Raw genomic sequence first — 23,688 nt, forward strand, 5'->3', positions numbered from 1 at the left:
ACTTTGACTATCTTTTCCATATTAGTGATGACGTTGCCCGCCTTGTCCCCCAATTTCTTCTTTACCGTTTTAAGGCTTCCCCCGTTCTTTACAGCATGCTCAATTTTCTCCATGTTATACTTCCTTATACCGGCCACCTTGCGCTTATTTATTAGCTTTGATATCTCGGCCAATTCGATCTGGTCTGTTGGATTGGAAGCTTTCATACTCTGGCGTTTCTTAATCAAATCTTTCGTCTCCTTAGACAGCTTACCGGTATCCTCTCTAACTATCCTACTGCCTACTTCTACCGCGCACTCAGTAATGATATCTCTGAAATTATTGTTCCTTGGCTCTAGGGTAATGTCGCCATCCTCAGTTAGAGCTGAATACCTATTCTGTAGCGTGATCCTGAACTCTTCTGCCCTCCTCCTCACCGCTAATTCGTTGATGGGTTTCTTTCTTACTAATCTGCTGCGTTCCTTCTTCAGATTTAGGCTAATTCGGGACCTCACCATCCTGTGGTCACTGCATCGCACTTTCCCGATTACCTCTACATCTTGAGTAATGGCGGGGGTTGAACACATTATGAAGTCGATTTCGTTATTAGTCTCCCCGTTATGACTGTTCCATGTCCATTTCCGGTTCTGCCGTTTGCTGAAGAAGGTATTCATGATTCTTAAGTTGTCGCGCTCTGCAAACTCAACTAGTAACTCCCCCCTGCTATTCCTAGAACCAATGCCATAGTCACCTATTGCCTGGTCTCCTGCCTGTTTTTTCCCTACCTTAGCATTGAAGTCGCCCATTAGTACAGTATACTGCATCTTTACTTTTCGCATTGCCGATTCTACATCTTCATAGAAGCTTTCAACTGTCTGGTCATCATAACTACATGTAGGTGCATAGGCCTGTACAACCTTCAGTTTATACCGCTTATTAAGCCTAATTTTGATGGCTGGAACCCTCTCATTAATACTATAGAATTCATCTTTATTACCCTCTATATACGCATTGACAAGGAAACCTACTCCTAGTTGTCGCCTCTCTGGTAAACCTCGATAACACAGTACATGCCCATCCTTCAGTATAGTATATGCCTCATTCGGCCTCCTAACCTCACTAAGCCCTATGACATCCCAATTCATGCCCTCTAGTTCCTCTAACAGCACTGCTAAACTAGCTTCACTAGCTAGGGTTCTAGCATTAAACGTTGCTAGGGTCAGTTTACACCTTAAAACACGCCTTAAGGGAAGGGAGGAATGTGGGAGTAAGAGTAGAAAGAGAGAATAAGGAGCCATATTTAAAGGCTACGGAGTAATTTCGACTATCTCGCGATCTATAACCTGCACTCACATTGCACAGAACACGAACGCCCACCCGATTCACCTCTATAGAAGTGTAGCCGCCAGCGGTCGTGTTCGTAGTAATCCAGCAAAATAGTCGGGAATATTAACCACTGCGCCACCGCGGCGGGGCGCAACGCTTTGGGTAGAAGCGAAAACTTTGATGACGCTGCAGCAATCTGGGAAACCAAATGCAAATTGCATCAGCTGCCTCCCTCAAAGCAGCGGTAAATGAACAGCTGTAATGTTGAACCTGGTACCGTTGTGAGTAGGCTGCATTGGGTCATTAATTACTTCAATACAGAAATTCGCTGCTTTTGTTTCTTCTTTTTTTCATTTACAATGCCTTTCCTTTTCAAGGTAATTTGTTATGTGCATACTGACGAGCTTCAACCTGAGACATCCTATGCTGTCCGTCGATGCATCATGCCAGCACCGGTAGCTTGTATTTCGCCTCATCGGCCCCATTACTAAATCTGCATCGCGATGTCGCTAAACGTTCCGTGTCGCAGAATATCCAGTGACGTCGTCGTGGCCGTTAGCATGCGCAAATAAATCCCGATGGAACATTAAAATTGATGTATAAGCCGAAATATTCAGATTGACGTTAAATTGTTCAAGGATGGTCCGTAATCAAAGGAAAGTAATTGAGTGGAAATGAAAATTCAGTTAACATTGCGCGTGGGTAGAAGATGAACCCAGGCTTAAGGGTTGCGAGACAGACGCGCTGCTCAAGGCCAAATCATCTGACACGGATTGAAATAAATCTGGTATCCTGTTGCTCATATTCCAAACAGTGTACTCTTTGAATTGAACCGGAAAAATGGAGACTCAGAACGCGAATACATTACATGTAGTGCCAGTTTTTACTGAACGTTTTAGTTACAATTGTTGCTTTGCATCTGGTTGCGACGCTACCGCTGTCAAGAAGGAGCTGGCTGTGCGTTGTGATATCCGCGGCCATTGATAGCCTCGAAGTATCCAGCGTGGTCCTGCAATTCTCGCTCCATCGTGTCGTAGTCATAATTTTCATGTGTACCTCCGTGAACTTCTGAGATTAGATCATCCGGTACAAGGTCGCGTACTTCGCGCAAGTCGTGACCAAAGAGGCGGATCTGAAAATGACCGAGAAAAGTGTTATGCAGGGTGGCACTTTATGACGGTGTATTAAGTGAAGCGGTACAAATGCACTTTAGTCTCTGACAATCTTGTCAGATAGCAGCTTGAATGTGGTAGCTGCTAGCTACGGCAATGATTGCCCTTTCTCAGTTATCGTTAGTGATTCAGAAATGACTGTTTCTTGGGCTCATTGCAAGCTCCGGCTTTGGCACGATTTAATTGCCAACGAACAGAAACGAATATATGTCATTCAATGTGCTTGCCATTCACACTGATAAAAACAGATCCGCCGGCAACCGCAGGACTGTGTGATTAGCTATTGCGAAATTATTTATTATATTCATGCATGTCATTGGAAAATAATTAATATCACCAGGACCTCTTAAATATCTGTTAGTACGGATCAAGCTGATAAGTGCACAGGGGTCGCTTCTTTTGGCGATACCCTGCGCAAGTTTATTTTTACATCTTTTTCTTTTATCGGAAACATGACCAAACAATTTTCTGCGCAGAAATCAGCTAAAATAGACAAAAACTACACCTAAACTGTGCCTCGAGAGACTGTGCCCACTTTCACGTGCTGCCAACAGGCGAGATTAGATCATGCTTTGGAGATGTTGCTAAGCATCTACTCTGATTGCGCGGCATAATTCTTGTACGTTCGACTCTAAGTGAAAAGAAGGGACGCACAAAAATTTGCGACATAAAGCCACTGGGAAGCGTAACCTAAAAATTAGCGACACTTCAGCAGCACGGCATCGCTTCGAAAAGGCCCAAATACTTACACCAGCGATGACATGTAATACTGCGAATGAGACCGAAGCTCTCCTGGATAGCAAGGAGATGAAGAAAATATGATGGGTAGGGTCACCAATCGTAACGTAGTACGTACGGCTGATATGGAACGGCGCATCTCTCATTTGACACTGACGTCACCTAATGGGAAAGTTTGTCATATTTGAATGCCCTTTCTACGGTTCAACACCCGCAACACCTTCGCTCCTATTACAGTAAAACTGTTTTAGAGTGTGCAAAAAATGGTGCAGCAGAGCAAGGCGCCCAATTGACTAGCCCGTAACTAACTTTAGTGCACCTCCATTTTGAAATTCCGTTAGGTAGAGTCTTCACTAGTAAAGCCGAACACATTCAATACTTGATGCGCTCTGTCGTGCTTAAGGTGGAACACTTAGGAACCCCTGTGATACAGCGATGGCGTTATTTACTGGCAAATGTTTATGAGGAATAAGTACTATATGCAAAATAAGCTGTAATGATATTTTTTGCACAGCTGCTGCGAAGATGTGCCTGAAACTTTTAACACCTGCTCCTCAGAGACTCAGTTATTTACCCTACAGACCTCTTCAGGCGTTAGAAGGCTTAATAAATCTCCCCTGAATATGTGTTCTTGAAATATGTTTCCCTGACACCGGAACCTGTGCTATTCATTATGTATACCATTTCAATAAATACTTAATGCATAGTCCTGAAGAGAATTGATTCGAATTATTTCACTAAAGCCATCAATAAGGAGCTGCGGAGAGGCAGCAAAAAGAAGAAATGTTGGAACACTAATAACGTCGAGCTTGTTCATTGTTATGAAAAATCTCACCGCTCGTCATTACACTTTGTGAGTTTGACGCAGGTGTATATTTTACGCCATAAGCAACGCATTCACATCTCGATTGCACCAATGTGAGTCTTTTGAGTTTTGTTCGTTCGGTTCCATTTTTCGCCACTATCTGTCTCTCTCTTTCTATATAAAAATACATATATATTAAATGACACATTCTAGCTTACGTAGTGCTTTGGTAAAATAAGCTACACGGTATTCCTGAAGGATGGTTCAAAACTGAACAATACAACTAGCGTCAACAAGAAAGGGAGCTTAGAAATAGTGATAGATTATTTTAGGGCGAAAGGCATCCCAGGCTCGCGGTGAAGTTTGTGTCCATTTTTTAGATGTGTCCGCGGGGCGTGTCCACCGCACGAAATTATAGAGAAACAAATCAGTCTCTACTGGGAATCGAACAGCCATCCCCCAGATTCCCAGCTGAGCGGGCAAGCCGGTGCCAAACGCCGGGCAATTGTTTTATTTACTGCCTGTCTTCGGCTCAATACACACAACACAACACATGAACCGATCGCAATTTTCCTTGTCTAGCGTGTGGAAGGCAGTACTGATGACAACGATGACGCATTTGGTGGATAATGGTGCTACAAGCGCTAGTAATGATGATAATACTGTAAGTGCCAACGACGATGCAGTTAGTGAAAATAGTTCTGTAAAATGGTTGTCGCCGTTTGCGCTCTTCACCAAACTAGCGCACTTGTAATGTTTTCATAGCCACCAACGCAGTAGCGTGCGAAAGCGTTCAAATCAAGACTGACTATTCAGTTTAGATGAAACTTCGGTGTTCTTTTTTTGTTTTTTTGACCTCCTGACATTTTAATGAATCTTTAACCGTACGCTCCTATTAGTTTGGCAGTAATTTATGCCAAATTTGCTATTGTATTCGCCTTTGTACGCGGCGCAAATGTATCTTAAATTTGACCAATTCGTACCCTACATCGGCGAGATTTATGCAGGAAACCGTGAGTATACTTGCGAGCACTAGATGCATGGTTGTCTATATGTGCTCTGCTAATGCTGAATGACAAATATTTGAGCTTCCTTTTGATCATTGCAGAAGAATAGTGATCCCGGCTGTACCCCTTATTTACCAGCTTATCTACTATCGCTTATGGTTCTCCGGTTTTTGCTCTATTCATGTACTGGTGCGGACAAGCGTAAAAGGAGGCAATTTGCTTCGAAAAGTTTTCACACGTTGCATAATTGAAACTGACAGGCGTGGTAATAGCGAACAGATATTAGACGCCAGTACCCTTTCACTTGGACAGATATTGGTTTCTTATCTCTGGTGCAGAATGCGTGATTTTAATTTAAACGGAAAAGTGTGCTACGCTTACTCATGTGCGCACCTGTATATCTACTTGACATCTTGAAAAACAATTTGTAGCAGCGAGAAATGAAATCTCTAACGATGTGATGCTATTATAAACAAAACTGCTTAAAATCTCAGGAAGGGCCATTAAAGTCCTTTCTGACCGAATTGCAGCAGTGGGCTAGTAAAATTTTGGAGGTGAGCGAAGCGTACTTTAGGATGTTAGCCAGAACCGTTTTGAACGTGAGCGAATGCAATATTGTAACTGCGAAGTGGCAGTTTGGAAGATTGTTATCCGATTATTGGGTGTGAGCGAAGTCCTCTAGTTAAACCGTCTCTCACATTTGTTGAAACTTAAGAAGAAGTGGGACCGCCGGATCATGAAAGAGGAACAACTAGGAGAATAAGATTGGGGTGTAGTGCATTTCACAAATACTCGCCGATTATGACTAGCAGCTCACCGGTATCGCTCAAGAAGAAAATCTACAACACTCGCATCTTGCCTGTACTCACCTATGGGGCTGAAATATGGAGGCTAACGAAAGGTGTTTTACTTAAGTTGAGGGCAACGCAGAGGGCTATGGAGCGCAAAATAGTAGGAGTAACGTTGAGGGATAGGAAGCCCACAGTGATGGTACGAGAAGTAACTGGAGTTTTTGACATTCTAGAGGAAATCAAGAACAAGTGGGCATAGGCAGGGCATGCAGTGTGAAGAGGGGACAACCGATGGTCGCTTAGGGTAACAAATTAGATTGCACGGAAAGGAAAGCGTAGCGGAGGGCGAAAAAGTTAGGTGGGCGGATGAGGTTAAGAAGTTTGCATGGGTAAAGTGGATACAGCTAGCACAGGACCGGGGTAATTGGAGCATTACGGGTATATGGGCATAGTCCGGCTAATGATGATGAAAATGGGACCGCGGTATGTTTGGATCCGTTGAGGAAGAGTGGAAGTTGGTGAAGACTATTGAAGCAAAGCACGAGAGGGTCGCGGTAAAACATGACACGTGATCAGCTACAGCTATGGGTATGAGGTTCCGCACTAGCTTGCCACGAAAAATTCCTGGGTTCGCATCCGGCGTGTTCCGGGCTTATTGAATGAGCTTGGCAGAGGCTTCAGACAGGAATAATCGTTCAGTGTGAGTGTGTAACGTAGTTTTTCGCACTAAATACTCATAAGTGCTACACATTTCTTTTGCTCGTGCATGATGCCTGAGTAAACACACGTAACAACTGCAGCTCCTTCAATATAAAGGCTCGTAACTGTCATGAACGCTGTTAACATTCTGCATTCATTATGTCAGAAGATTTGGACAACCCTGCAGTGGCCACAGGATTGGAGGAGGTCAGTTTACAGCCCCATTCCAAAGAAAGGCAGTGCCAAAGATTGTTCCAACTACCGCACGATCGCGCTTATTTCGCATGCTAGCAAGGTGATGTTGAAAATCCTCCAAGGTAGGCTGCAGCAGTATGTGGATCGGGAGCTTCCGGACGTGCAAGCTGGGTTTCGCAAGGGCAGAGGAACTAGAGACCAAGTTGCCAACCTTCGCTGGATCATGGAAAAAGCAAGAGAGTTGCAGAAACCCATCTACTTATGCTTTATTGATTATGCGAAAGCGTTTGACTGCGTAGATCACAGCAGATTGTGGCAAGCTCTCCAAGAGATGGGAGTTCCAATTCACCTCATCTGTCTCCTCAGGAACCTGTATGAAGGGCAAGAGGCCACAGTCAGAACTGGGCATGGTCTTACTGATTGGTTTCCGATTGAGAAAGGAGTGAGGCAAGGCTGCATACTGTCGCCCTGCCTATTTAACCTATATGCAGAGTGCATCATGAGGAAAGCCGGTCTGGACGAGTCTTCAGCTGGAGTGAATATTGCTGGAAAATGTATCAACAACCTTAGATATGCGGATGATGCCACTTTAATGGCAGAAAGTGAAGCGGAACTCAATAGACTTCTGATGCGTATACAAGAAGAGAGTGAGAAGTTTGGGCTTAAACTGAACATTAAAAAGACGAAGATCATGGCGTCTTGCCCTATCAAGTCCTGGAGCATCAATGGACAAGAAGTGGAAGCTGTGACAGATTTTCTTTTCTTGGGCTCCAAGATTACCTCGGAAGGAGACTGCAGCCATGAAATTAGGAGACGCCTGCTTCTGGAAAAGAGAGCAATGATTAGCCTTGACCGCCTAGTAAATAGCAGAGACATTAGTCTGCCAACCAAGATCCGTATAACTCGTGCTATGGTCTTTCCAGTTGTGATGTATGGATGCGAGAGTTGGACTGTGAAAAAGGCTGACCGCCGAAGAATTGACGCGTTTGAATTGGGGTGCTGGCGAAGACTCTTGAGAGTTCCTTGGACAGCCAGACGATCAAATCAGTCAATATTGTCGGCCATAAACCCTGACTGCTCATTGGAGGGTCAAATTCTAAAGTTAAAGCTCAGCTACTTTGGTCATCTGATGAGAAGAGAGGAGTCGCTGGAGAAAGATTTGATGTTGGGAAAGGTTGAGGGTCACCGGAGAAGGGGTAGGCAGCGAACGCGATGGTTAGATGGCATCCTCGAGGCACTGCAGATGATGTTATGTGATGTTAGGAAGATAGTGAGAGGCCGGAAAGCGTGGCGTGACATGGTCAATAGGGTCACGAAGAGTCGGACACGACTGAACTGAAGTGAACTGTCATGAAGGGGCATCCTAAAGAATGGCCGGAACCGCAGCTTGAACTTGTTGGTCATTCACATTCATGTAACAGCGCAAAAAACCATGGACGGGACACAACAGCAAGAACACACAACGAGCGCTGACTTTGAACAAGTTTATTCCGAGGCATATATTGCTTTATACACTGTTGCGCACCGCACGAGACACAGACACGTGACGTCTGCCATACATATTGTTAAGGTTTATCTACAGAATGGTTCTGCACCTTAGCCTGACGTGCTAACCAACAAATGGTGAGCTTCCTCTTCTTCCACTTCTATCCCGGAGAGCCTCTTTTTGCACTTTGTTCTCTTCTGTTCGCATGCCTGACATTTCCCCCTTCGCAGACGAAGCCCCTGGGCTGTCATTCAGAGTCCCGGCGAGAGTGGCAGCGCTTCATTCTTGCGACATGAACTACCTGTGTTTTCCGAGAGGGGCGACCTTGGGAACATTGGCGAGACACGACGTAGTTCAACTCATTGATGCGTTTGAGCACAATAAATGGGCCTGTGTAGTGCGACAACAGCTTCTGGGACAAACCACGCTTGCGGAGAGGTGTTCAGAGCCACACTAAGTCGCCGGGAAGATAGGAGACATCCTGATGCCGACGATCGTAGCGCTGCTTAGAGCGGTCCTGCGAGGCCAGAGTGCGTAATCGGGCGACCCGACGAGCCTCTTCAGCGCGGCAGAGGGTGCTCGAAACAGACGGCTCGGTGTCGAGCGAGAACGGCAAAATGGTGTCAAGACGAAGACAGAGTTGGCCGCCTCTTAAAGGGCATCGCGGTGGGCGTATACAACTTTTTAATTACAAAAGAAAACTTGGATCCTCCCACGGCCGTGATCAAGCACTGTCGTACGTTCGAAACTTTAAAGCTGCGTCGCATAACCCCGAAATTCGGCCGTCTGCCTAACGTGACCACTGTAATGCTGGCAAATGTTGTTTTTTTTGTTGGACTCCACAGCCCTGACATGGTTTGAGAACCATGAAGCGTCCTTAACGAGCTGGGAGCGTTTTGAAGAGGAGATCCGAAATTGTTTCGGGGATACCACGGCAAAACGGAAATGCGCTGAGCAGACTTTATTCCAGCGAGCCCAAGGGCCTGGTGAAACATGCACAATGTACATAGAAGAGGTCCTAAAACTCTGCAAAGCGCGGATTCTCACGAGCATTCACATGAGCCCCCGCATTTGGCCGACATGATTCGCCAAATTGTCCGTGTTGAGCTCTCCCGCCATCAAGATGTGAACCGCAGTGCAATCCCCTGTGACAGCTGCTCCCTGCAGGCAGCTCCCATCCAGCGCTCCTCTTGGCGTTCTACCGCTCCTCCTCCCGTCCGTAACCACCCAAACGACTCATATGGCCCTGCTTCCCCAGCTCGTACCCACTACAGGGCGCCACCTCCTCTGCAACAACCCCAGCGGCTGGACTTTGTTGATCGCTTCGATCCTGTTACCGAGGACTATTATTTGGACCGTGCTCGTGAACCACCCGTCTGTTACCGCTGTGGTATGATTGGCCACATATCCAGATTCTGCCGCCGCCGGAACCCGCCACCACGCTACCAGCGCCAATGGTGGAATCGCCGTTCTACCGTGAGTCCAGAAGTCCGTGACCCGACCTATCCCCCTCCTTCGGGCTCCTACCGTTACGTACCGCCACGCAACGACTCACCAGTTTCTGATCGCAGCCTGACTCCTCCTGCCCGCCGCTCCCGACAATCGCCTTCTCCCCGCCGTTCTTCTCCACCACCGGGAAACTAGCGTGTGCGGCCGATGGAGGTGCGGTCGCCAGGTCATCGATATTGCCAATTCCTCTACCGGTCGTTATGTTGAAGAACCGCTTGGAAGTGTTAGTGGATGGTGTTTGTGTTATGGCCTTAGTGGATACGGGTGCTGCAGTTTCCGTGATGAGCTTAGATTTTAAGAACCGTCTCGGCCGCAAAATTATGTTTGGTTGGGATAGAACTGTCATATTTCGAGGTGTAGTGGGAGAACCGTTGGCTCCACTTGGTATTTGTTATGTAAATGTAGCGATGGCTGGGCACGAGTTTAGAACTGAATTTACGGTGCTCCCTCGCTCTACGCACGACGTTATTCTAGGAGTTGACTTTTTACAGCAGTGTGGCGCAACTCTCGACTTCAACAGTGGCTAGATATCAATAAGCCCCAGCCTTCGATCGGCCCTCATAGAAGACTCGCCGCGGGCTGTCCAAGTGTTTTCTGTCTTCGAGGATACCGTCGTTCCGGCGATGTCCGCCATCTTCGTCCCAGTTGCGTCTTCGGGCGCGGTTCCCAATGCCTTCGACGCTCTGGTGGAACCCGCTTCCCTTTCCGGTGCTAAAAAGAGTGTGTTGGTGCCCCGCAGCGTTGTTCGAGTGAACAAGGGCCGTGCCACGCTTTGGACTGTCAACCATACCAATGAACCTGCCGTATTGCCGCGTGGTTTGAAACTCGCCGACTTTGAAGAACGCCTTTCTATGCATATCGCCGCGTTCAGTGACGGCGTTGCTCGTTCAACTAGACGTCCAGATCATGCTGATGCCCAGTTTCAGTCCATGATAAATCAATCGCTACCCACCAACGATCGCCGAATATTGATGGAGGTTCTTATGAAACATGCGGACGTATTCGACTTTGCTCGAGATCAGCCACCACCAATTCCGCCTTCCCGCACCTATCACATGATCGACACTGGATCTGCACACCCGATTAGACAGACACCATACCGTGTTTCACCTTCAGAACGTAAGATAATTGACGAACAGGTCCGTGATATGACGCAAAGAGGAATCAGTCAGGAATCATCTAGCCCATGGGCCGCCCCTGTGATTCTCGTGAAAAAGAAAGATGGCACCTGTCGATTTTGTGTCGACTATCGCCGCCTCAATACTGTCACCAAGAAGGATGTTTACCCGCTCCCGCGTGTTGATGATGCCATTGACTGCCTCCATTCAGCTTCCTACTTTTCATCTGTTGATTTACGGTCCGGATATTGGCAGATACCGATGCATCCGAAAGACAAGGAGAAGACGGCATTCGTGACTCCCGATGGGTTGTATGAATTTAACGTGATGCCTTTTGGCCTATGCAACGCTCCGGCTACCTTTGAAAGATTTATGGACACTCTTTTGCGTGGACTGAAGTGGCAAATTTGCATGTGTTACCTAGATGACGTAGTGATCTTCGGGAGGACCTTCGCCGAGCATAACAGCCGTTTAGCTGTGGTCCTTAACTGCATGGAGGAAGCGGGTCTTGTGCTGAACTCTAAGAATATGCCTGACAATATCATCATTGTACGATATCCAACAGCTCCACTTCTTGTTTAGTCATACGTACACATGGGTTTACTGATACAGTCATCTCCAAGCTTAGCAATCTCGGCTGATTCAATTATCTCCCGAACCAGCAGCTCGGCATGTTTATCAACAACTTTTCATTGTGCATACTCAGCCATAAAAAGTTTGATTGGGGCAATCTCTAACATGCATTCTAATATACCTGCGTGCTTGATCGACGTTAATTTTATGTTCTTTCATTCTATCGTTAGTACATCTGCCGGTCTGTCCTATGTACATTTTTCCGCATTTCAACGGCAGGGAATAAACAACACCTTCCGCGCATTCGACAAAGCGAGTCTGGTGATTTGTAGTACACCCGCATAGTCTTTCTGGCACTTCGCTGTAGACCCGCCGGCAAAGGCTATTTAGTTTATTCGGAGCTGTGCGCACAACGTTAACTCCAGCTTTTCGACCTGTCTTTTTGAGGCTGTGGGCGATGTTGCGGATACAAGGAAGGGCCACTATCCTTCGTTTGTCTTTCGGCTTCGTGCTGTTGTCACTCAGTTTAAGTTTCTGGCCTAAACGGATAGAAGTAGGTGTGAAGGGTACCCAGCTCATAAGGCGTTCAATCTGTTGGATATTGTACAATCTGTTGGATATTGGCAGACGTCACGTGTCTGTGTCTCGTGCGGTGCGCAACAGTGTATAAAGCAATGTATGCCTCGGAATAAACTAGTTGAAAGTCAGCGCACGATATGTGTTCTTGCCCTTGTGTCCCATCCATGTTTTTTTGCGGTGTTATCTGACGCTATGGTAGTGCTATTTTAATTACATTGCGTCCATGATGCGGGGCTGAGCTTGAGTGTAATGACTTTCGTACAGTTGACTTGCACGGTTATTGGGCGCTGTGCCGCACTGTTGGGAGTGAGACCAAAATCAGAAAAATTCTGTGCATAGGAAACATTACGTAGGCCTCTGAGAGGAGTAAATTCGTTCTGGCGACTTTTTTGGGATATATACTTCCGGAACGTTCTGAACTTCAGCGAGGTTTGCTTTGATATGTGGTTGAACATCCCAAAACTACTCAGGCTATGAAAGATGCCGTAGTAAATGGCTCCGGAGATTTCGATCCCGTGGAATTCTTTAACATGCACTGACATTGCATAACACACCGGCCGGGATTCGATGTCGCATACCTGGGCACATCACTCGAGCATCCCAACCACTGCACCACCGCGGCGAGTGTTACAGTACAGAGTGGAAGTGGAAAGAAATTATGTCATAAGGCAAGACAAGGCATTTTGGACAGGAGGCGTTGCATTCACTGTATCAATAACATCGCAATAGAAGTTGTTAATTAAGACCAAAGGAAGTGATGATTTAAAATGACCAATAGATGCAGTGTCGATTATTACTTTGTGTCTAATCTTAACCAACACAAAGGAGGTTAATTACTTACCCTTTTCACAAGCTTGGCCTTTAAGAAAGTTTTCATAATCAGAAATATAATATCGAATACTGCTGAATTGTTTATAATATAAATGCCTTTGATCCGGAGCGGAAAGCAGTCCTGAAAAGAGCGAGCATCAAAGTGGTAAGTGTGCCGAGAAGTTCTTCTAGTCAAGTGCGAATTGATCGTCTTGAATCTCCCGGTATCCACACGTTGATGAACTCTAAATAATCACGAACCCGAAAATACCATAAAGGGTTGCGTGAGGTTTCTTAGGCAGGTTTTTGGATCTATTGGCCAATAGTTCACCTAAGCGAAGCAGTAGTGCAATGGTGCTTTTCTGCAACACAGATGAATTCGGGTGTGGACGTAGCAGAAGCCGTAGCAACATTTTCGCACCGTGCATCTGATACTTTTCGCACCGTTTTTCTGATACCTAAAAATCGAGCGATTAGGAGCAGTGAAAGGAAATCCTCGCTTCTGTTTTAAGCGGGCAAGCTGACACAAATTAAGGTGATATCTTTTGACATGGTCATTTTGGGAATAAAACACATTTATTCAGTATGGTCACACTGACATTAGCTTGCGCGCATTCTTTCAATTACCTAGACAGGACCACTTTGTTAGGCGCTACTATTCCCAGAACATTTGTAAGAAACCAACATTGCGTCTAATGCGCACGAGCTATCAATTCCAGCTGTGTAATGGTGCAAGAAATACAGACATCCTCTGTGAAAACTTTTCTTCCTGCCTCGTGGATGATACATAGATCAGCACTGAGATGCTGGGAAAATGATGGCTTTCTTATAAGGTACGTCAGAAGGAGCGAACATCCACACACAGTGGAAAGATAGGAACCTTTTCGTGTGTTCATGAATGTGAATTGAAATTTAATAGTAGAGGAGATTGGTTAGGAGGTAGAAAAAGAGCCACATGACTCAGGTGGGTATCAATACCAACGACCTATGAATTTTGGGTCCGGTGCTCTACCGCTGACTTACGGTGACGACTGCTTATTAGTCCGCTTTCTTTGGTAGCACATATGTTGCGTGTAGCCTATCATTGATGGCGCTCGCTAGTGTCACCCTCCTCCACATAGAGGAACGAGGAACGTGGAGCATCGTGTAACACTACTTGTGCCCCGTAGAGCGTCATCTAACTGTGAAAGCGGGAGCTGTGTGTGAATCCTCTTATACAACCTATGACGTTAAGGGCGCCACATTCGAAGCCTACGTTAAAGTAATCAGAAAAAGTTCAGGGAGAATGAGGAGCTCTTTTATGAGACGCATATATCGATCCAAAGAAAACGTAAGACGTGTTTTAGGGGCGATGAATGTGAAGTTATTGATAATCATGCAGGCTTCATTCCTCACGCATATCGTAACTAACTCGTCATTTCCGCATCTTTGTCGGCTCCGAAAGCGTATCTTCAGGCCCTCTTCATGCCCTGAGTAGTTCAGGAGGATAAACGCAAATGTTGCCGCCCTGTGCCTTCTATAACGTTCCGCGATACACTTATGGTGATACACTGTGTTATACGTACTCTGGTATGGACAAAGGCGGCTATGAGGAACATTCACAAAAGGTGAATTACACGCAACACGTATTCAGTCACACAACCGAGTAGGTTAGAGAACCGCAGCACAGCCGACTTACGGCGTCCGCTGTTCCTGAATACGCCTGAATTTGGTTGCTTGTCTTGGGCTTTGTTAACAGTAATGCTTATGATGACATTGTTATACAACTAATTTTAAATTCATAAAATCAAGGAACCGATATATGCTAGGCCGTGTTTTAAAAATTGAAAAAGAATTAGCCGGACACTTAAGCTCTGCCGTTAATTATACGACGCGATAGTGTGTCACATACGACAACAATGTCTTTTTGTGTTTTTTGATATTAGTTTTCTTTAAATGGTTCAGTTTGAAATACTTTCATTTCTTTTTACACCTATGCACATCATCAGCAAATATTTACTCTTCATTCCGTGCTTTTTGAGACTGAAAACCTGTTTGTTCAATTTTGTTTATTTTTTTCCGCAATTATTTTCGTTATTGGATCATTGACACGCTCCATATTTACTTTATTAGCATTATCAAGCATTGGAGTTTTATTCTGAGCATTGTGATACTCTCAATACCCCTCTTTATGTTTCATTCTATAAATATTTCAAATAATTTGTTGATTCATTACACATTTCAAATGCTGTTAATTTGCGTCATTAAGCATCTACTTTTCATTCTGAAAATTTTGACACCGAGTTTTTTTTCAATATTTTCTTCTTCAGTTAAGCAATTAATTTGAAAATTTGCAAAGATTTCATTCACCTGTCGCCTATCACACACCAATCCATATTCATTCCCTAGAACCACTAATTACCATGATGCTATCTTATTATGCAGCTCCCGATTAATTCTTGCACACGGTGCCAAATACTTCTATAATACTATTACTACTACGACTAATTGACCGGTGTCTTTTCGACTGAACGAGCTGTATAAGGTATTGATTACTAGGGTGACGGAAATCATGGTTCTTGCCATGAACAAATGATAAGTACAAAGGTTAAACCCCTATGAGCCAGAGTTTCCTTCGTATTTTTCAACTCACCTCCATTGGTCACATTACTGGTAAAGATGACGCCACCTATTTTGTTCAGTACAAACGCTGGCACAATAGTTTTTCTTTGGTCAAATTATTTTTGGGCTATAATTAAAACTACCACTTCTTCATTTCTATATCACTCTTCATTCTCACTGCATAACAGCGTTGATGTTTCGCCCTGAAATGTGAAGGAGCAGATAAAACCACATGAAGACTTAATAATGCGCTCTGCACTTCCCTAGCGACCGTTCGCTGGTCTTTCAAGATGTAATTCATGCTTTCTTGATTACTCCAAATTTCATCAAATACTTTGTGCAAGCATTTAAGAAGCTTTTTGAACTTGCCTGTGTGATGGTGATAAGCCTCTTGACTACTGAAGGCGTGTAGTGCGTCAAATGGTAGACACCAAGGCCTTGGACATTCACTACGAACACGACACCTCTGATCTGTGCGTCTTCCTCGAACAGCAGGCGTTCAATGTGCAAGCTGGTAGTTTTCATGAGATCAATCAAAGGGCAAATATCTTCGTTCCAAGCTCCTGATAAAGGAAAACACGAACGCCAAGGGCGATTTACTATCATGCAATGTATTATAAGGACATGAAAACCAAAAGAGTACTGAAGTGTTTATAACATACATAAGAATATAATCACTAATGTCCTTTCAATGGTCACATTTCCTATGCAATATTGCCGAGAGTAACGGAATCCTTAAAGCGACAAGAATACATATATGGAACACCCGTTAATTCGAAAGCTCCTGTTTTTGCCTGAACTGACGTTTACTTTTACAGTGCGCTTATATGATAACAAAGTGAGATTTTGTGAAAACTTTATAAGGAAAAATGGTGCACATTTCTATCGAAAATTCGTCTTCGTTTTGGTATAGTACAGGTGTTGTCTGTGAACCTCGTTTGAGTGCCAAAATAATGTCAACTGCCTTCCGCGAAGAAAACTCAAGTTATTTCTGTGTGCCAAAGTTACTAGTGTGGTCGTTTTTGCTTACTTTGCTTTCGTTTCACATCTTTCTATGCTGGAGGACGTGCAAGCTATCTAAATATAGTGAACAGAGACTGAATTCATCTAACAGATTAGGGTTAGCTTGGCGACGACAAATAATCTTTAAAAACAAAGAAGTGGCATACCTAACACACATCCCTTAGATGCTCCACTTTCATAAATGTAATTTTGCAAACAGGTTGAACTTAGGCCTACAGGTATGGAGTGGTTTGGTTCGGTTTGATTTCTGGGGTTTAACGTACCCAAGCGGTTCAGGCTGTGAGAGACGTCATTGCAGAAGGCTCTGGAAATTTCGACCACCTCGGGTTTTTTAACGTGCATTGACATCGCACAGCACACGGGGATTCTGCTTTTCGCCCGCAGTGAAAAGCGGCCGCCGAGGCCTGGAATCGATCCCGCATCCATGCGTACAGCGGTCGAGAGCCCTAACCAATGAGACACACCAGCGAGTTGAATCGAACGGTTCGCCAAGAAGTCATATAGGGAGTTCAACACACTGAGGCGGATGGCAAGCTCGGCAAAGTGCTGCGGAATCCAGAACCTCCAGATTGGGTCATAGGCCCTTTCTAAACAAAAAGAAAGTAGTAAGATTTATTTCTGAACCAGAGCTTTTCGTACAGTGCGTTCTATACCAACTAAACGATTGGCTGTATACTATACCTTTCTTTAAGACCACAATGACCAGCATCAAGAAGATCGCGAGCCTCTGTCGGTGTAGGCCAATCAACTATTGGAGGCATATAAAAAGCATTTCGCAGGAGAGCAGGTGAGAACTAAAAGCCTACAAAGTGTCAGTTTACCGAGGTTTCTTGACTTTCATTCAAGCTTACCAGTGATTTGTTCTGATACCCAAAGTTCATTTAAGAATCTTAAAAAATGCCTTTACTACATGCTCTGATATATAGCCTGGCATCTGAGAATGTATTTCACCAAGTTCGTGCGCTGTTTTGTTACCAGCGCTTATTATTCTATCAATTTCATCAGTTGCGATTAGATTATTCTACGGCTTATTATACTGCCACTTGTCTACAGTCTATCGCGGTTTTTATTTGTGAAATATTTCTATATAGTGTGATTAACTCGAAAATGTTGCAAAACAATAGCCCGAGATGTCTTCGTGTTCTACTGTACCTGTCAGAATTGATTTCTACTCTTGAGGTTGAGCTGTTTGTGGACATCTAATTTTACCGCGATTTTTTGTAGGCAGTGCAGCAGATGTGAGCCTTTCAAATTGGTATAAAAAAAATTGAAACTGTCTTAAAGCACGTAACAAAACGTTTTTCCAGATTTAGTATTGTTTATCTGTTCTTTGTCGACATTCTTTTGTTTAACTTATTGATTTTTGTTTTCCCACTCCAGAAGCTGAATAAACCCTAGGCGTGCAGCCCTAATAATGAAGTTTGTTAAACCTTCATTATGGTCATGTACACTGTAAGAGCATTTTATATAAGGTGACGTTTTCATTGAATAGGGGTTAGTTGGCTAAAAGCACCATTTAATAAAGTAATTTTGCTGAGGAGACTTCTAGTGAAAATGTTAAGCTGAGCATTACAAGGCAGCGGTCACTTCCACTTAAGTTATTTTTGGCATCCTATCTAAAATATGGGAAAATAGAGGCTGAGCTAAAAGTATATCTGTTCAGCGTTTTCTCTCAGTATAACAGAACAATGGGATATTGTGTCGTCCCAATGACGTCGCGAAGAGAAGAGCCCAGTGGAGAGCATAGAAATAAATTTCACACTACTCACCTATGTTCAACATTGCAGCAACCCTTCCTTCGGGGTCCCTCTGTCGGGATATCGTCACCAGCCGATTTCTTCGGCACACGGCATCGAAAGGAATAGAGCTGGGTGTCAGTCCTTCAAAAATATCCCGGTATTCCATTCGAATCCTGAAATACTTCTTAACGTTCTTGAATGCCGAATGGACATCATACTTTCGACCTCGCAAGAATTTAATCAAAAAGTCATCTTCCAGAGGGCAGTCCAGTGATGGTTCTCCTAGTAAAGAAAGGGCTTTAATAACCAGATATCAACGTTCTACATCTTCATTTGGCTACCACACCGCATGCGACATGTTGTGACGATATAATCCTGAACGAAGCAATGATAATGGTTAATTATGTAATAATTTATTTCTTGATGTAAATATTTTGCCACTTCGTTAACCTTGCAGCGAGCCTTGACGTACGTATCATGTCGGCATTGACAATTTATAATACATTGTGTTGACGGGACCTTAGTCGTGTGACAAGTGTCAGTAGCCCTTCTACAACAAACAGACTGGACAATATGCTTTAGCTGACTCAGCGGCCATATGCTCAACTTGTTCTCGTTAGGATTCAGATCCTTGGCCTGCCAAGTTATGCCTGAACACTATGCTTCAATGTAGCATATCCAGCATGTTACAGAACCCGGTCGTGTATTCATCACGCTGGTTAGGCTTCATAGCACGAAACGTGCTTTACGTTCAGACTTTGGAGTGATAGTTAATTTCGAGTTTTTGGAGGGCTTATAAGGTTTTAAAAAAGCTTAAACTCCTGCCCGAATCTTAGCACTAAACTGCAGGGAATACGAAAACTTCAGTCAGGACGGAGACTAAAAAGCGACACTAGTGAAAACAGCACCACGGGTCCGGTTGCGCACTTCGCAGAGATTTCCATAAAGTACAAGTGAATTTGCGTCAGCCTCGAAACCTATGCGAAACAGTGCGTTTGTTTACTAATAGCATTTTGCCATGAAAACGTAACGCGTTCAGGGAATAGTGTCAGTGACAGAAGAGTCTTATATTTTCGTTCCCACAAAATGTCTTGTCTGAAACTTCCGACAATCCGTCCTAAATGTTTTGCCATATTGCGTAGTGAACGTAAATACTATTTAGTGCCCTTATGAGGAATCGGAACGAATTATTTTGCAACAGTTTTCAACATCCCTTTTGTCAATATTGGTTCTGGAATGCAAGGCTGCTTACTTTAGCAGAATAGGGACCAAACAACTAGGCCGTAAAATGTAGGAAGCCAACACGAATTTCAGATAACAGCACTGATGCCATTTACCGGATAAAAACACACCACTGCACCTACGTTAGCACTGAAGTTCAATATTGGTGCTAAATATGCTCTATCCTCAGTAAATATTTAGCGAGGGGACATTAGTCTGTGCACTGACTGGGAGGCTTGGTATGGGCGAAGAAATATATTGGGCAAGGATAAGAGGTAAATTACTGCGGATTTAGATGTTGAATAATGTGTTTGATGGAGTGAATGAGTAGTCAGACTTGCATTTATTTATTAATTATTTAACTCTACATACAGCTTTCCCCTAGACTATAGCAGCAATGGGGATATAGGATACATGGTAAGCAGTTGCGCATGTGTGTTCACTCACGCATACATAAAACTGCATGCAAGATGCAGTACAAAATGAACAAATCATAGGTGTAAGCGACTTTAAATAGCAGCCAAAAATTTCGGAAATGCACGTGAACAAACCACGGGTTGGGTTTTGCCGCTATATATTTATTCCAGGGGAGTGGTAGCGGCAATAACAGAAGGTTGCGGAAGAGTGCGGTGTTAGTCCATGGTGTGACTTGTGTAGATCCCCATGTTAGCAACCTCTTGGCGTACTTCTCTTGCCAAGAACTCTGTAGCAGCGTAGTTAGAAGGTAAGGAGCATCGGGGACCACAGGTGCCAATGTCTTTAATTCTCGGCGCACGATGCAGATGAAGTTGTCTCGTGCAGACGTTTGCTTTAAACGCGGTAAATCAGCGCAAGTAGGGCTAGCAGTGGTGTTCGTCAGGCGGTCAAAACGAGGCGATATTCGGCGAAGTTTAGTTTGTTCTAAACAGCGACAGGTCTAGTAAGACGGCGTCGATGGTTGCACAGTCTATATTGTAATAGATTAAATGCTTCATCGGCAATACCTTTGATGATATGGCCAATTTTGTCTTCTTCAGTCGTGTCCTTGTCAACCTTACGGCATAAAGCGAAGACATCTTGTGTTTCGGCAATGTACGATTCCGTGACCGATTGTGTGCATGACGCCAGGTCTTTCTTGGCTGCGAGCATGCTCCCAATGGGATTTCCAAACAGATCATGCATCTTTTGTTTGCAAACTTCCGATGAAGTTAGTTCTGCCTTTTGTGTGACGTACCACTAGCGCGCCGTGCTTACGCAAAGAAGATAAGATTGGATACTATCAGACTTGCATCCCATCGATTATTCGAACTGGCGTGCTCATACAGGTCGCGCCAGTCGTCTACCTCGACGTTGTCGTCAGTGCCACAGAATGGGGCAGGATCTAGGGGCTGGACCACAAGGAGGGATTGTGGGGCCATTGAAGAGGAGGCGGTAGCTGTCGGGCCGGCGGCAGTGGACATTTGATGGGCCTTATGTGGCGACCACTGCCGAGGTCCAGCGTGGGGTAGGGAAATTCAACTACAACATCCACCAAGATGTTGCAGGGGCCTTGATATGGCCAGTTAACACAGCGTAGCACAGTTAGCACAGTACCAATCACTTAACCGCACACATTGCAACGCCGTCGGCTTTGAGCACAATCGCTCAATTCTTCGTCACAATGTGAGGGAGGCCGTAGTCATATGCCTTGTTCTTCTCCTCCATTGAAATGCGGCCGCCGCAGCCAGCATCGAATTGGGGTCCTTGGAATCAGCACATAAACGCAATGACACAAAGGCTGGCTACCCCAACTGATCACGAAACGTTAACTTCTATAGAGTTCTTGTCAAATATCAGAGTGCATAGAGATGTCCTCGCTTTAGGTTTTTGCTCTATGAGTGGAGGCTGCAGAACCGAAGGACGGCCTTATTTACTGGGCGGTGGAATATAGCCCGCGCTTGCAGTTAGTAGCAACTTGAAAACGTAGTACAGTCAGTATACATCATTTCACGGTTATTTGGACTTAAACTGGTCTGATTCAACGTGCTGAGTGTAAGAATAAATATTTTTTATTCCAGCAATTGGCTATGCACCCGTAAATAGAAGTGGTGGGAATTTAAAGCAGATATAGTAACGTGCCAGGTAATCATGCGTACTGGTGCAACTCAACAATATGGCGAAATGATGCAGTCATGGACGCTATGGGTGCCTTGCTTTGGTTTACAAGAAAACCCGTTTCCAAGTGTAGCTAAGCAAATCGAAATGGCCTTTGGTGTATTTACCCTACCTACGCAAACTACAGTTTCCATGGTATATATTGCCTACGTAAATATTTAGATCTTTTAACCAGTTTTGCACGCGTAAAACGCCTTAATTCAGCTGGTCTTGCATGCTCGAGGGCTGGCTGTAGGCAAAATACAAAAGCGTGACACAGACATGACCGTGGGAAAAGTACTCTCACGCTTTGCTAGAATACTTGCCGCCATCCTCACTAGACTGAAAGTATTATCATGCATAAATAATTACCAAGCTCCAGCATGCCATTATCAGCGTTCAGTCTTCACAGCTTTGACTGAGAAAGTCATGGCTCGAGAAGTGAGCGTGCGCACGGGCTCACTTTCCTTGGTCCTATAGCTTAAGATAAAAATTTGTGGGCACTTTATTTTATTCAGCTGTTATTAGCCATGCGTTTTAGTGCAGTCTCACTGAGCAGTTTATCCTGGTTCTGTTGCCGGAAATTACCGAAAGAAGTTTTTGGACCGCACTTCACGGCGGGGGGCTCGGCGAAATAAAACGATAATTTAGAGGACATGTGCCGGGCCTTGAGGTGAAGTCAGGCCGTGCCATACTGTATGTCAGCGCTCATCTATTTTCTCCGTACTGCATATCTGCTGGGGGTGCCGCCACTAGACTATAGTCCAGTCAGTGACGATGCGCTTAGATAGCACTAGGTATGCGGTTTAGCTTCTTTCAGCGGTATATTATGCACTAAAGTCAACTGAATTGCAACAAATATACTCTTTGCACGAACAAGACGGTATCAGAGCATGCAAATTCTACTTACCTGATATTAGTCTGCGTAGTTCATTTAAAGCATCTTGCTTCAATTTTGGCGTTTCTCCTAGTTCCCGCTTGGCGACATCCACTATTTCCGCTGGGCCTTCAAGCGCCATTTGTCTGCCGTCTGTATACATGATTTTGAGGCGAAAACGGTGAAGCACAGTTTATAACTCCTATTATTTACGACGAATTAGTGTACATTAGTTTGGATGATGTGGCTTAACGTCCCAAAGCGACTCAGGCTATGAGACTTCGTAGTGGAGGGCTTCGAAAATTTCGGCCGCCTAATGTTCTTCAACGTGCTCAGACTTCACACAGCACACGAACGCCTTGCTTTTCACCTCGTAGACTGTCCGCGTAATAGTATATGACTTAAGGGTAGACGGGAATGGGCAGTGCTTTTAGGCGGTTCTGCAAAATACCATTAATGTTATTATGGTAAAAAAACGCAGTGAATGATTTTCTGTGTTTCAAGCCATGCGTTTTGCTTCCGATTAGCGTCATCAAAAAATATTTTGTCTGACTAAAGATTATTTCTCTGCGCAGATGTGAATTCATACTGTTTAAAATTTATTTACATGTTATGCAGCTGGATGCCCGAAATCAATCTGTTGTCATAGCAGCAAGAATGCATGATGAGAGAATAAAGTACGAGGAGCAGGAAAGAAGTAAATTAAACAGTTGAAAATAGCTGACAAAATATTAAGCATAGTGGAAGAGCTGAATTTAATTTGATATGTTTTTATTAGAAATAAAAATAAGCAAATTCAGGAGAAAAAACGCAAGAAAGGGAGAAATGTCCAAGAAACAGTATACCACCGGAAATCGAAAAAGTAGCACTTATAATATTGACTGAAATGTAAAATATAGGCGAGAAGGAATGGCATACATTTTTCGTAGGTTCGAAGCAATATTTTGTTGATGTGAGTGGTGCATGAGGGTATGCTAGAGAATTTAGGCGAAATACGGATGTTATGCATATTTTATCAGCACTGACACGTACATATTTCCCAATGGGTTAGCTGCGCATTATAAGGACATCTTTTGTTTTTTTTTTTTGCTTTCACTCAGCAACCAAAATTCGTTTTGGGTTTCTCAGTGTAGAAACTTACTATAATCTTTTTCTCCACCAAGTAACAGCGAATGTTCTAACTAAACAAGCTCGTCGCTTTCAAATGACTTTACATGACCATTTATCTCTTCTTGAAGATTATTCTGGATCGCTCCAATTTTTGAATAGGAGACTGAAGCAGCAAACCGCTGATAAGCTATAAAACTTAACCTTTCTTTCCCTGTCTC

The 23,688-nt window shown here is 44.2% G+C and overlaps 1 protein-coding gene across 1 annotated transcript; it reads right to left on the bottom strand.

Moving 5' to 3' along the window:
• Positions 1 to 2,084: 2,084 nt before the first annotated feature.
• Positions 2,085 to 22,543, bottom strand: LOC146188985 (alpha-tocopherol transfer protein-like). Its single transcript, XM_084603191.1, has 5 exons — positions 22,394 to 22,543; positions 18,181 to 18,432; positions 15,758 to 15,951; positions 12,819 to 12,929; positions 2,085 to 2,437 (listed from the first exon to the last, which is right to left on the bottom strand). Exons 1-5 carry the CDS (start codon positions 22,521 to 22,523, stop codon positions 2,246 to 2,248), a joined length of 879 nt encoding a protein of 292 aa, XP_084459317.1. The 5' UTR covers positions 22,524 to 22,543; the 3' UTR covers positions 2,085 to 2,245.
• Positions 22,544 to 23,688: the final 1,145 nt, after the last annotated feature.

Source organism: Amblyomma maculatum, chromosome 5 (genome assembly GCF_055883805.1).
Source record: "Amblyomma maculatum isolate TAMU_Amacu chromosome 5, ASM5588380v1, whole genome shotgun sequence".
NCBI classification, from domain to species: domain Eukaryota; kingdom Metazoa; phylum Arthropoda; class Arachnida; order Ixodida; family Ixodidae; genus Amblyomma; species Amblyomma maculatum.

Excerpts from the sequence above, each read along its gene's own strand:
- LOC146188985 (XM_084603191.1), bottom strand. The coding sequence starts at position 22,523 with ATGTATACAGACGGCAGACAAATGGCGCTTGAAGGCCCAGCGGAAATA. Across the intron at positions 15,952-18,180 it reads TGCTGCAATGTTGAACATAG|GAGCTTGGAACGAAGATATT; the intron begins GTGAGTAGTGTG and ends TTCCTTTATCAG. Across the intron at positions 12,930-15,757 it reads GGCTTATCACCATCACACAG|GACTGCTTTCCGCTCCGGAT; the intron begins GCAAGTTCAAAA and ends CGCTCTTTTCAG.